Source organism: Aquarana catesbeiana, linkage group LG02 (assembly GCF_042186555.1).
Source record: "Aquarana catesbeiana isolate 2022-GZ linkage group LG02, ASM4218655v1, whole genome shotgun sequence".
NCBI lineage: Eukaryota > Metazoa > Chordata > Amphibia > Anura > Ranidae > Aquarana > Aquarana catesbeiana.
In genome coordinates, this window is record NC_133325.1 from 87,386,682 (window position 1) to 87,401,588 (window position 14,907).

A 14,907-nucleotide genomic window follows, 5' to 3' on the forward strand; every position below is an offset into this window, starting at 1 on the left:
TCCTGCTTCACTGAGACAAAAGGGTTGGAGGCGCCTCCCAATGGTCATTGATTGTATGATTCTGTTTTGAGCTCTTATGACCTATCTAGAGATAGAAGGTCTTATACACCTGGTAAGTGCTGAATTTCACTACAAGTGGTGGTGGTTAACACAAGGATGCTACTTGTGATTTGGTGATGGACATTCACTGATTCAATGAGAATTTCTCCATTCACATGGACTTTACATGGACTAATGTCTCTTTTGTGTTTTATTTTATTTTTATTATATGGTATATATCTATTTGATAAAGCTATGTTGGTTGATTACTAAGTGCAGCTCTAGATTTGAAGATCACTTTAAGGTCTAGCACTTGAAGCATTGGAAATTTTTTCATCTAATTTACGCACTGGACACTAACAGCACTTATTGCACTTTACTCATTCACTTAATGAGTTAGGATGTAATTCAATTTTTTAATGAAATTTTATTTTTATTGTCATTAGTCTTTTTTTTATCAATGTCTTATACAGCAACACTTTAGTTGGTGGTGAATTTTAGTTGGTGATGAATTTGGGTAGTGTATAGTGTTGTATATATACAGTATATGGTGATTAATTCAGGTGTGTGTTTGGTACAGCTGCTGAAATATTTCGCCTTTTACTCCTAGCGCAGGTTAGAGATGAGTCATTGGTAAAATGATTGTTTGCTCTGGTTTAAGCAGAACCAGCATGGTTACAGGGTAGCTTTAGCAGTTCATTTAACAATTTTCCTGGAGTTGCTCCCTAATTTGACATTTTCATTTCAGGTGTTCTGGTTAGGACCAATGCTTGGTGCTGTTTTAGGATCTTTAATCTATCACTATATCCTTATTCCAAACACCAAGACCTTTTCAGAGAAGCTGGCAATCCTGCGAGGAGAGTTGGAACTTGAAGAAGATTGGGAAGAGAGGGACATACGGAGAAGACAGTCAGTAGAGTTACACTCACCGCAGACAATGCCAAGGATTGGGATGTCAGAGAAAGTTTGAACGGAATGTGAAGAATAGTCAACTGCACTTAGAAAATAGTCATTAAACCTAAATGACAAACAGTTTAGGTTGTTACACATTTAGTAATACATATTGGTTACCAAAAGTAATTATTAATATTCTTCAGTCAGGACAAATTACATAATAAATAAGCAATGGCCATGTGACTGTGCACATATATCGTATAATCATGTATTGTTGAATCTTGAAGGACAGTCCTGGTTTTATACATTTGCGATGCCACCTAATAACTGCATTCCCAGTCACAAGCTACTAATTGCACTCCAGTTGGCATTTGGTTAGCCCTTCTGCTAATTTTGCACATATTATGTATCCACATGACAAATAATTTAGCTGATGAAGATGTCTTTGTTGTAGTTTCAATGGAATTCATCAAGTACCTGTTGACCAACACACTGCACCATGTAATGTCTTTTGAAACTTCTTTACCCCATTAAGTCATTGTACTGAGTTCATAACTTTGAATTAGCCATTAAAAGGTGTCAAATACATAAAATCTTTGTTGTATGTAGGCAGGTTGCCTACAAGTGTGGGTTTTGCTACAGCAAGTGAGTTAGCTTGCCCAGGTAGGGAAGGGGTCTACCAGCATTGGGCTTCTTTCTCTGGCTATTTGGGCCCTGCCTTTCCACCCTGTGCTATAAAAAGAGGGGGAAGGCCTGGTTCACGGGCCTGTTTCATTCCCGCTCCTGGCCTCAACAGACATGGGACTCTAATAAGGGATTGCTGCACCCCGTAGTTCTTCAGAACACAGGAAGATTGGAGAACTGCTAAGCTTTGGAGGATGCCTATAATGGACTATCGCCTTTTCAAGGCCAGACTCAGTGGAGGGAGATTTCTGCAGCATATTTGGCAAATACATAATCACATTATATATAAAATAATATGCAAAGTGGTTTTTAGGGAAGCTTGAGAATGGCAAAGATGTTTTTATTACAATTTATGTGAGCAGACTGCAGTTTCTCTTTAAACTGTTCTTAAGCCTGATCTGAAGTAATTCAAAGGAGTGCATGCTGGTCTCTGGTGTATGAAAGAACAGGGTGTATATTGCACAATCAGGGCTGGTGCAAGGATTTTTGACACCCTAGGCAAAATCCCATTTTGCCGCCCCCATGGCTCCGCTCCTGACTCCACCCCCTTTGCCCTGCCCATGTATACGCATAGCTCACAACTTTTGAACTTGAGAATGAGGGACACTTTAGGTAGACAAGTTCTGCAGTATGAACCAACCCTTAGTTAGAGAGAGAGAGGGACGGATCAGTATGGTTTATGGAAGAAATGAAGGGGGATCACTATGACACACAGAAGGCAGGAAGGATCACTATGACACCTGGAAAGCAGGAAGGATCACTATGGCACATGGAAGGCAGGAATGATCACTGTGGTACATGTAAGGCAGGAAAAATCACTATGGCACATGGAAGGCAGAAAGAATCACTATGGCACATGGAAGGCAGGAAAGATCACTATGGCACATGGAAGGAGGAAGGATCACTATGGCACATGGAAGGCAGGATGGAAGAATCACTATGGCACATGGAAGGCAGAAAGACTATGGCACATGGAAGGCAGGAAGACTATGGCACATGGAAGATAGGGATATTATGGCACATTTCAGGAAGAGAGAGAGGGGAGAGTCTCTCCCGCCCACACCCCCTTCCCAGGCACAGATTGGCTGCACGCTGAGGTTGTGGGTGGGCACTAGGGGGACATTGGGAGGAGGTGGGGCAGACCTAGCCTTCCTCCTTCTCCCTCCTCTTACGGGATGTAGAGAATACAGAGGGTGGGATGTACAGCAAGTGGGGATGTGTTCAGTGGGCAGGGATGTACAGTGAGTGGGTAAGTGGTTAGTGGGTGGAATGTACAATGGGCAGGGATGTGTTCAGTGGGCGGTGATGTCTTCAGCGGGTGGGGATGTACAGTGGGTGGGGATGTACAACGGGCAGGGATGTGTTAAGCTGGCGGGATGTACAGTGGACGGGATGTGTTCAGCAGGTGGGGATGTACAGTGGGCAGGGGAGGCTTTCAGCTGGTGGGGGATGTGTACAGCGGGCGAGCTGGTGGGGGGACTGTGTTGCTTGGCACTGAGCGAGGCCATGGTGCTTCCGACCGATGTGCGCTCCAGGCCGGCGCCTACCTTGCCTATAGGTAGCACCGGCCCTGTACACAATGGGGTATGAAGTACGGCTACTACAAAAGGTTTACTTGGCAAAATAAGAGAAAAGAGGAAAGCAGTTGCTATGGGTAACCAGAATTGGTGCAAAGTACAAAGCAGCCGGTCATGAAGCTTGGTACCTGACGTAAATGACAGGACCGCAGGTAGCGAGGGGGTCGGTATTCTGGCTCCCTCCCCAGCGGTCGGTTCTCCTAAAGAAATTAGGACTGAACCCACAGTACGGAGACTCCATGTACCTGGCCACATGGTATGGGAGAGCGATAGGTGCTTGGCGGGACCCCATTCTGTAACTGGGAGTGAGGTGACAGAAGTACACCGGACAGGTGGAGAGGGCATGGGCTCAGCAGTGTCCCTCCTAAATGCAACACACAAGGATAGAGACTCTGTACATTTAGGGTAACTGCTGCACACAGTGTACGGCTCATCTCTAAGCCAGGGTACCGCCATAATGTTGCCTTTGACATGAACACGACCCCGCCTGGTCCCAGGCATTGATAAGCGCGTGCACATCGAAAGGTACCCTTTATGTTCCGGGGCGAGTGGGCACCACCCACATGTGTATTATAATAATGTTTATCTCTAGCTAACATAGGATCAGATAAAAAAAGAAAAGCCAAAAGGCAAAGACAGATATTTCCATGAATAAAAAATCATCCCTATCTCATGTGCCCATTAGGTACATTTATATCATCAAAGAACATATATGTCTACAAACATTAAAACCACCTCAATATGCAGTTATTGAGTAGAAACATACAGAAGTCAGATTTTTCTTTTAACCACCGAAAGACGGCTACAGCGCGGTTCTCTTATTCAAGGTAGGCGTCCATGTCCTCCCAGAACCACGCCCCCGCGCGCCCCCTGGTGCCTACATTCAGTGCGCTCTCTGATCGCGGTAAAGGGACAATCACAGCGGCCCTCAATGTGTCCAGTCACAGCTGATCACATGTAAACAAACTTGCTGGTTATCTGCATTTCTTTCCTCATGCGCTGTCACAGCATGTGGAGAGGGGAGCCGGTAAACAGCAAGTTTGGCAGGGGACATTTACACAGGTAATCAGGGCACTGATAATCGGGGCCCTGATTATCAGTGCAGCCCCATCAGTGGCAATCAGTGCCCATCAGTGCTACTTATCAGTGCTCATCAGTGCAGCCTATCAGTGCCTCCTCATCAGCGCCACCTATCAGTGCCTCCTCATCAGTGTAGCCTATCATTGCTTATCAGTGCCCATCAGTGCCACCTACCAGATCAGACTCATCAGTACCCATCAGTGCAGCCTATCAGTGCAGCCTCAACAGCGCACATTAGTGAAGAAGATAAATCACTTATTTGCAATATTTTTTAACAGACACTAAGAAAATTGTTTACGCATTTTTTGTTTGAGTAGAAAAAAAAAGACAGTGGTGATTAAATATCACCAACAGAAGGCACTATCTGTCTAAAAGAAAATGATAACATTTTCATATGGGTACAGTGTTGCATGACCGCGCAATTGTCATTCAAAGTGTGACAACGCTGAAAGCTGAAAATTGGCCTGGGCAGGAAGTTGGTGAAATTACTCAGTACAGAAGTGGTTAAAATGACCCTGCCATAAATATGAAAGGGGCCAAAATGAATACCCTGTAAAGGAAGAATGTGGATGCATACCTTTTCTTTTCTTATATCAGGACATAATTTTTTTTCTTTTTCAATGCTCAGTGAAGCGCTTAGTTGATCTCCTGTGAACAAAAAAGTGAACTGTGAAATGACAGGGCCAAAAAGAGTGCGCAAAATATACAGAACAGGACCAACCTCCAAAGAGGAAGGGCTGCAATCCTTGAACCCACCAAGCGCAAGGCTTCTGACAGGGACAAGGCATACTGCGGTCTATCTAGGCTAAAGCCAGGTTGACCCCGCTGCTAAGAGACCTACCAAAGCTGGTCCTCCAAGTACTTGGTGAGGGCTCTCCCAAAGAGAGACCCCCGGTTGGGAAGAGGAAAAAGACCTGAAAGCCACAGATCCTCTCCCCATTAACAGGGACGGCCCTGATGAGCCTGCACCCTCTGTCTCTGTGCAAAAAGAGAAAAACAACAAACACACATGCAGTGACATACCTGTAATAAATAGTGAATGAAATAGAAAGAAGGTACCAGGGGCAGTGATACAAGGCAGACCTTATGGTGGGTATAAAAATTTCCCATGGACTAAGCACAAAGCTGCCTGAGAAATGTGTGTAATTAGTGCCGTGACCAGGTGCCAAAGGTGTACCGCTGCCAAAGTGTTTTTTCTGGCACCCTGGAACTCCACTCCAAGGGGTACATCAATGGGAGCTTCTTGCACCAGAGGACATAATGGTGCTGTGTGGATTGAAAGGAGAAACCAGTGAGCACAGCAGAGGACACAGGAAACCAACACTCCCAGACGTGTTAGTTTCCCAATGGACTTCTTTGGGTGACTACCTCTCTGGAACAGAGTGTTAACCAGTGTTAATTTTTGTCAAAGTTTTCATCAGCAGCCTTTTTACTGTGACAACAACTAAATGAAAAGTACACCACGTTTTCGTCCACTGATGAAAACTATGACAAAAATCAATTCAGTTTTCGTTAACGAATGAAAACTAAATGAAAATGTAAGGCAGGGACGTTTACCCTCATAACCTTCGGGTTTCCACGGAGCTCTGTCTGCTTCTGCTCCCAGTATGCAAGCGACTCGAGTCCATAGCGTACTTCGCTTAGCAGCAGTTAGCAGGCTGTGCAGCCAGCATTACAGGCTTCCGAGTCCTCAGACGACCAACCAAAGCAGCATTGAACATTACAGGCCTCCTGTGAGTGTGTACATTACAATTACAGGCCTGAGGCCTTCCCTCAGACCTATGTCCGTCCAAAGCACTGTGTATGCATTACAGGCCTCCTCTGGCCACCAGCATTCAGAGCACTGTGCATTACAGGCCATCCCTCAGACCTGATACCCCCATCCAGCACTGTGCAGCATTACACAGAGTCCGACCACCATCCCAGAGCACTGTGCATTACAGGCACCCCCTCAGACCACCATCCAGAGCACTGTGCAGCATTACAGGCCTCTCATACCACCATCCAGAGCACTGTGCAGCATTACAGACCTCTCACATGGCCATCCAGAGCACTGTGCAGCATTACAGGCCTCCTCAGACCACCGTCCAGAGCACTGTGCAACATCACAAACCTCTCAGACCACCATCCAGAGCACTGTGCAGCATTACAGGTCTCCTCACCATCACACCACTGTCCAGAGTACTGTGCAGCATTACAGACCTCCTCAGACCACTGTTCAGAGCACTGTGTAGCATTACAGCCACTGTCTAGAGCACTGTATGTAGCATTACAGGCCTCCTCAGAACACCATCCAGAGCACTGTGCGCAGCATTACAGATCTCCTCAGACCACCGTCCAGAGCACTGTGTAGCATTACACGCCTCCTCAGACAAACCACCATCCAGAGCACTGTGCAGCATTACATTACTCAGATCATCCAGAGTGGCTAAATCTGTATCTGTGAATTTATTCAAACCTTAATACCATAAATAATATCATATGAGATTTTTTTTTCTCCAGGAGTATATAATGTGTTTGGAAATTATATAGAATAGCTTAAATAATGCATTCCAATTTAACAAAGCATATTAGATTTTAGTTGACTAAAATTATTTTATTAGACTAAAATGTATTGGAGATTTTAGTCAACTAAAATACGATTAAAACTAAAACAATTGCAGATGACTAAAATGGGACTAAAACTAAAATGGCATTATAGTAAAAAGACTATAACTAAAACTACCGGTAAATCAAAATTTGATGTCAAAATTAACACTGGTGCCAACTGGAAGCACAGTTAGCAGTATTTGTATTCTTCTTTTGTTGTATACAGAGTATTTTTTATTTTATTTTTTTCATATTCGTGACATCATCATTCAAGAGAACATGTCATGGTAAAAATATGAAAACTGCCAATTCTGACTTTGCGGGTTCACAGCAATGCAAAGATTTTCTTTTAACCCCTCCTGCCCAGGGGCATATTCTCACTTTTCCTTTGCTCCCCCAACGCTCCATGTAGCATTGGAAGCCAATGGAAATAGCCAATACTTGGAGGAGCATGTCACTCAGCCATGTGACAGAGCTGGACCAATCATTGCTTTCACGCAAGTAGTCATAGTCATGTGTAAGCTAGGACTCCAGTGACTCATAGCTTGCACAGTGCTTTCCTTTCACTTCGGGGGCTGAACATGCCCAAGGGAAGCAAAAAGGAAGGTTAGTACATGGGTCTGTGGAAGTCTTCATTAAAGTAATTATGTTATTTGGACCTGCATGGGAAAAGTACAGAGAAGGCGTGTAATTGAAGAGTATACTATTTACTTCACCATCTGCAAAACTGTTCACACAATGTTTGAGCCTACATCATTTTCCTGGTAATGTTTGTGCTGTTCCTTTGGTTATCCATGTGTGAGAAGAAACAAAACAAAAAAGATCTCAAGGTTATGAAAGTGAATTTGCTTGCTCACTGGCCTGAGCAGCACATACTGTGGCATCATCAGTCTGTTGTTCTTGTTCTCGACTCCTGGGTGTCATTTTCATTAGATAACTCTGCCAAAGACTCCAGCCAGACATGAGTGCAAGCCATATTGGCCAAATTCTAGACAGCAGTTTGTAGAAACACTTTCCTGTCCTCGGTGCTGATTGCATTGTTGCTTAGTGCCTGCTGTGCTCTTTATTGTATTGCACAGTTGTGGCCGCTCTTACATTTGCCAGGGTTTCAATTTTGAAAAGTCCATTCTACTTGGAAAATGCTAATTTGGCAAAATGTATTACATGAACAATACCGAGGACAAGTTTCAAAAGAAGAGAACTGATATCTTGACACCTTTTTAAGGCTTATTTTGTCCCTTTTACCGGTCAATACAATATTTCACCACTCATATTTGGCAGATTTTCAATGCCACCAGAAGGAAATGATAAAAGTTATTCCCTAGATTAAATTTTGTCAATTTTTAAAGGGATATTAGTCCACTATGTTTTCTATTGGTATTCTGCCATTAGAACCGAAAAAAGTGTCCCTCCTGAAGTGACAGGGACATTTTCTTAAATTTCTTTACAAATACATATGTTTATAGTATAATTCTCCCACTTGTTCCAGTTCCAGCAGTCTAAGATGGTATTTCCCTTCACTTTGGAGGGATTTCCTTTCACTTCCTGTTGTGCCTCCGGGAAAGAAAAAAAGAGAAATCTCTCCCAATATGGAGTCAACCTTTTTTTGGTCTCAACACTTTTAATTTATGTCAATACATCATTCTATAAGCTAGGAAAAGCAAAGTGGTAACCTTCAGCAAAGATTGCAGTTCACAAACTAATTATACCCCTGGTGCCCAACCTGCAGCATGGGGGCCACGTGCGTGCGGCCCTTTGACACTTGTCATACGGCCCCTTGGGGCCCCTGCAGACACTAATCTATGTAGCACCCTCCTAGTTGGTAGCGGTTAGGCAAATTTAGTTGGCTCACCTTTAGGCAGAGGAACAAGGGTAAATTGTGTTTAGGAGGCTGTGCAGTGATTCACAGGCTGTGTCTCTGTTACCTCCCCTTTTATTCTGGAACTCACTGGAGGGTTCTGGAACATAGTGGGTGGGGGAGACAGAGGCTGCAGCCTCAGTATTCATGGGACTTCCACCAATTCCTGGGCAGGTGGGCTCAGAAAGTGGGGAAGCAACCCATAAATATTCTGAAGCCTGGCAGTCTGGGAACAGAGTCCAGGGTCCAGCTGTCTGGAGGTGACCCCTGTGCGGAGAAGAGAGAGGGAGAGAGAGGAGGAAGAGGAGAGGAGGAGGAAGAGGAGAGGAGAGGAGGAGGAAGAGGAGAGGAGAGGAGAGGAGAGAGGAAGGAAGAAAGAGGTCTCAGCTAGACCCTGTACATCCTTACCTAAAATTGCCAGCCTACCCTTACCCTTAGCTAAAATAGCCAGCGATCATTTTGTTGTATTCACTTTAAATGGCAGCTAACATAGAATCTCTGGAATTCATAAAACTGGCTCAGACAGATTTTGCAAAAGTGTCTCTCATTCGTTCTAAAAGTGGTGCAGTGTGCGCCAAATTCATGTACCTGTCTAGAACTTGTACTTGAATTTTGCTTATGCTGCACCACTTTTAGAATACACACCAGACATTTTGGCAAAATCTGTCTGCGTCATTTTATCTCTGTATGCCTAAAGAAAGTTGGTCTTAAGTAGCTCCACTTTTGTAAGATACGAACTGTCAGTATTTTATCCACTTGACCTCTGGAAGATTTTACCCCCTTCATGACCAGGCCATTTTTTTGCTATTCGGCACTGCCCTACTTTAACTGGTAATTGAGCGGTCATGCAACACTGTACCCAAAATAATTTTATATTTTTTTTTTCACACAAATAGAGCTTTCTTTTGATAGGCAATGATCACAACTGTTTTTTTTTTGTTAATTTTTGCAATATAAACTAAAAAAAGAAAAGAAACAATATTTTTTACTTTCTGCTATAAAACATATTCAATAATAAAAATGTAAAAAATCTAATTTCTTCATGAATTTTGGCCAAAATATATTGTGCTACATAAAGCAAAAGTCGTAGCAGGCAACTCCAACATCCGTATGAATATCTTTATTTCTTGCACAGGAGTAGATAAAATGCTTATATGTTTTGGCGAGAAGCCTTGTTCACAGCTGGAGTTGCCGGCTACCACTTTTGCTTTTTGCTGAATTCTGGTGTATCGAGGACACAATAACGAGCCAAAGCACCTGTTTTTGGATTCCATGGGCAGTTCATGGATCTGTTCCCCGTTGTGAGCGCTGCATTTATTCCCTTCTTCATATTGTGCTACATGTTTTTCATAAAAAACCCCAATAAGTGTATATTGATGGTATATATACTGGAATTTTTATTTTTCTAGTTTCTTTTATACTACTAATGGTGGCGATCTTTTAATGGGGATCGCAATAGTGAGGTGGCCAATCTGACACTAACTGACGCTGGGGGGAACTAACTGCCACTGACATCAATAGTGTCATTAATACAGTGATCATTGATTATATTATACACATCTAGGGAGATCAGGGGGTTACATTTGTGCCTAACCATGGGTAATGTGTGTAAAGTGTGTTGCTTTTACTACTAGATCTCTCAGTTTCTCTTTGCAGGGATGAGAAGCTGACAGACTGCCCCCTCTGTACAGAGCTCTGTGGTGTTTACCACCACAGAGTTCTGGGCTGTGATTGCACACAGCCAGTCAGCAGGTCCTGGCTGAAAATTATTGCATGGGACTCGCTGACAGGCTCCTACTGTTTACAATAATAACGCTCAAATGCTGTTTTCCGAGCCGAATGGCCACAATGTTTGCAGGTGCTGATCGGGTTGAATACTGACTCGCCAGAACTACTGGATGGCAAAAATGGAACAAAGTGGCACCAGTGTGTAAACTAGCTCCTTTTTGTTGTAATCTGTTACTCACATAAAGATGAAGCTTCTAAGTCCTCCGAAAAAAGACTTCTAAGTCCTCTTTAAACCCAGCTCCTGTCCTGCAAATGTTAAGCTTCTCCTTATAAGCAAATCATTTCTTTGCGCTTAAAAGCACAAATACAGCTCTCTTGTATAATTCTGGGAAAGAGCACTTGTATATCTCCAAGTAACACAGACACAGATGCTGGTATCACATTGAGCTTAGCAGAATCTTGCCATAGAATGCTTTACTGCTTTTATTTATACTGTAGAGCCATGCCGCAAGCATCCCGTGAGACAAAAGTGTCTCACAATTTGAACACTAATTACATGGCTCTGAACATGATTGTGTGCACACTCCCACTGCTACCGATGACACGAGCCATACTATATCTTGGCTCAGTGAACCATCATATTTGTATGGTTATGCTATGGTTCCCATGTATGCAGATCTCCCTGCTTGGAGTGTTAATGGAGCCGCCATGAGGTGGCCAGTCCTGTGGCGAGGCATAAATGATCATCCCTAAAAGAGCAAATAGATCTGCAGTGTCCAAGGGAAGGTCTCCGCAGCCAATGGTCTTCCACCAACGTCTGTATGTGCGAACACGCTCGCATGAGCGTATTACAGTAAAACTGACACTGGGGGACATCTGATAACATACATTAATAAAAAGTGAATGTGTATAGGGATTACTAATGCGCAACACGTCAACGAAAAGAGCCGTGGTGACGTCACTTCCGGGCGCGGCCGAGATCAGAAGTCTTGTTCCTGTTTGTATATGCTGTATTCCTGTTACTTCAACTATAAGTTTTTACTAACTATATTAAAAGTGTTATTGAAATATTGCACCATGGAGCCCTCCTCTTACTTTTCCATGTTACTGAGCGTTGTCATCCTGAGAGTTTGATTGTTCCTGAATAATCGGGGGATCGATCTGCCAGGGGCCAATCGGCCAGTGTGGATTGTTCAAGTTTGGCATATTTATTCAATTTATGAGGAGAGAGGCTGGGGGAAACGTTATCACCCACACTGGATGGAGCAAGTTTGTTAGATTGTGGCACATGCACTGTATATCAAAGGAAGTAGCCTGCATGTTTGGATATAGCACCTTATTTGGAGTTTATTGCACTATATAAAGAGACTTGTTTACACATTGGACTTTATATTTTGCACAAAGAATCTGTTTTTGCAATGTTGGAAGTCTTGAATTGCTATTTGCACTTTATGTTGCTATTGTTTGCACGATTATTGCACAATTGTTAGTTGCACACATATTGTCTGCCAGATTGCAGCACTATTTTGCACTTTATTTGTCTTTTGCTATTTTTGCACATTTGTTTGCACAATCACCGTTAGTGGATATTTGATACTGTTTATTTACAGTTATTATTTATCAGCATTATCATTAATGTTCATTTAGTTTTAGCTCAATAAGCGCCACATTCCTATTTATTTCATACATTAATAAAAATTTCCACAACACTCCCGATCATGTTAAAAACAATATGGCAAACATTCATGGTGCCTATGTGAGAGTTTAAGACATCTGCACAGAGAATGTTTTTTGTATAGACCCCTTCCCTTGAAACATTAGAATTCAAAAAAGGTTAAAAAAAGAGAGACATCCAAAAAAAGAAAGGCCTTGCATCAGAACGAGTGATGCGCAGATATTTTATCAAAATTGATTTTGAATTAGTGGTTTTGTGTTGGACAAAATTTTGTAAAGATCTTCTATTTTCCCCTTGCAGCAGTACAAGACAAGGTTAAAAAGAAAACAAAAAGAAAAGATGAGTAATGTGGAGGTGCCCAACATAAGTGAGTAGGTCTTGAAATCACCTGACCGCTCTGTGCACTGGACTTATTGTTTAGATAAATTCAGGAACCCCCTGTTACTTTAAGACAATGGCTACGTGACGTTCACACTGCTTTGTCCCCTCCACTGCTCAGTAAAAAGCCTTGTAGTTTCCCCTCCAGTACCCACAGCCCCAATGCTATGCCAGGAGAAAAACAAAAAGACAATTAAAAGCAAAAAAATCCATACTGTGAGAATTTTTTTTTGTTTTACTCACATCATACATGATCATAGTCAGAGATCATGATTATGCATGCTGTGATTAAAAGAGAACAAATTAAAAAAAATCTCAATTAATGAGAACAAAATGTCAAAAGAAAGCTTTAGGCATTTTTATTAGGTTTTTTCATATTTTGTGTATTTTGTTTTCCTGGCCCTACCTTACGTCAGCACACAACGGGATAACGCCTCCTCTGGAAACCACAGGACCACCTCTTCCTAGCTAATCGAAAGACAGCCCCTACCCAACTGAAGTGTTCTTTTTTTGGTCATGCTCCAGGCCACCTGTTTGCGTTTGGTAAGTATTTTGGATGCTGCAAGTTATCCCCCTGCCGCACCTACCCCTCCAGGTTCAGCCTCTCCTTGAGTTGGAAGACCCAGAATGTTCGATGTAAACCTTCCTGAAAGTGGGTGGCCTGTGTGCCAGGTCATGGGCAATGTTGCTTAAACAGCACGGATATTAAACAGGTGGAGTATCAGTAAGCTTTGCAATGTCACCATTGGCCTCTCCCTTGGGGTGTTTCCTGTCTCCTGTATAGACAGCGTGCCCCACTGCTCTCCTGGCTTAGTTTTCTCTCTTTTGTTATGGATTTGGATGGTACATCTTTGGGTTTTTTTTTTCTTTTCTTTTTTTTTTCAGTATACAGTGTATATTTTTGCTGATTGTTATATTTTCATTGTTATATTTTTCCTTGCTTTTCATATTACTTGTAATGGAGAGGGTAATAATTTTCAACATAGGGATCTTTGTCTGCAGGCCTTCACCTACATACCCGGCACACTCAGGCCCCTTTATATTAATTTATATTTGGGGCCGTTATTTCTCTCCTGAATCTTTGGACTGAGTGTTTTCTGCACCCTCTCTTAGATTGAGGAGACTCTGCATCGGCGGTTTTAGTTTCCAATGTGGCTGCTGTCCTTTTCCCCAGATATGTATATCCTGGTGGTGGCATAATATGATGCGGCCACACATGGTGTCATTGTTCCGCGCCGCGCGTGGTGTGTTTGTGCCACGCTCTGTGTCGCGCTGACTGCATGTGTTGTCATCATATCATGCCGTTCACGCCGCACCTGATGCGCGTGTCGTGATCGCGTCACGCTGCATGTGACGTTACTGCGCTGCGCCACGTGCGGCACGACTCTTGGCACACATGTGTCATATAAGGAAACGCTGGGGACCACATTGGCACCATTCCTTCTTCCACTGAGTCCAATGCGGACGTCTTTGCAGTGGAGCAACCTCTTTTCACGGGGAGGCACTAGAACAACCTGCCTGAATCTATTAGGATAAAGGCTGCTTCTAGCTCCATTAGTTTCCTCAGATGAATATATAGGAGGCTCTGCTCTGTAAGTATTTTTTTCTTTATCCTTTCATAGGATGGTCTCTATCTATATGGATTAAGCGACCCCCTGTGAGGTATATATACATGCATTTTCGAACAGAGTATAATATTTTCCTCTCTATATATGTTTTTAAACTTTTGCAGTTTGAAAGTCATTTGCCTCCTTCCTTCCTTGTTTTGGGTGCCCTTATGGGATCTCATCCAGTAGTCCCTGTATGTGGTGAAAGACTTTTTTCTGTAGACATTCATGACTCCCACTCTTGTTGAAGGAGTGCCTTCTCCAGTAATATAGCAAGATATGTAAGTTTGATACTTTATATTTTTCCAAAATGTTATGTATGATATTCATTTATTTGGATTCTAAATTGCATTTATATTCTATACCTACAGAAGTGGTATTAGTCCCTGAAGAAGAATATAGTTTATACACATTTCGAAAGGCGTTGGATGTCCCCACTACCTATCACCATCTGCAACATGCATGGATGGTATATTCCCAAGTAGTTGGGAAATACCACTTCAGGATGATCATTTGTGCAATATTATAATACATGTATGTGTCTTTTTGTATTGTTTACAATCTGGGAATTTTTTAATCATGTTGAAATTATGTATAAATAAACTTTTTTTAATGAATATATAGTTCTTTCTTTCCAAATTGCCTTAAAAATCCCATTTAGAGGTATTTATAATTTTTCATATATACAGGGATGATGGCAATTTACATGCCAAGCTACAGGAGTCTTTAAACAAGACTTGTTGCTGTTTGCTCCCCTCCCGTGCTGTGTGCTCTTGGAGGTTTGACAGTCTGACTGGT

The 14,907-nt window shown here is 42.6% G+C and overlaps 1 protein-coding gene across 1 annotated transcript in view; it reads left to right on the forward strand.

Annotated features, from left to right (window-relative positions):
- Nucleotides 1-1,495, forward strand: part of LOC141127019 (aquaporin-2-like) — a 50,820-nt gene extending 49,325 nt beyond the window's left edge. The window contains exon 4 of the mRNA XM_073613144.1: nt 788-1,495. Coding sequence (XP_073469245.1) covers nt 788-1,009 — 222 coding nt within the window. The 3' untranslated portion in view covers nt 1,010-1,495. The remainder of the gene's footprint in view (nt 1-787) is intronic.
- Nucleotides 1,496-14,907: the final 13,412 nt, after the last annotated feature.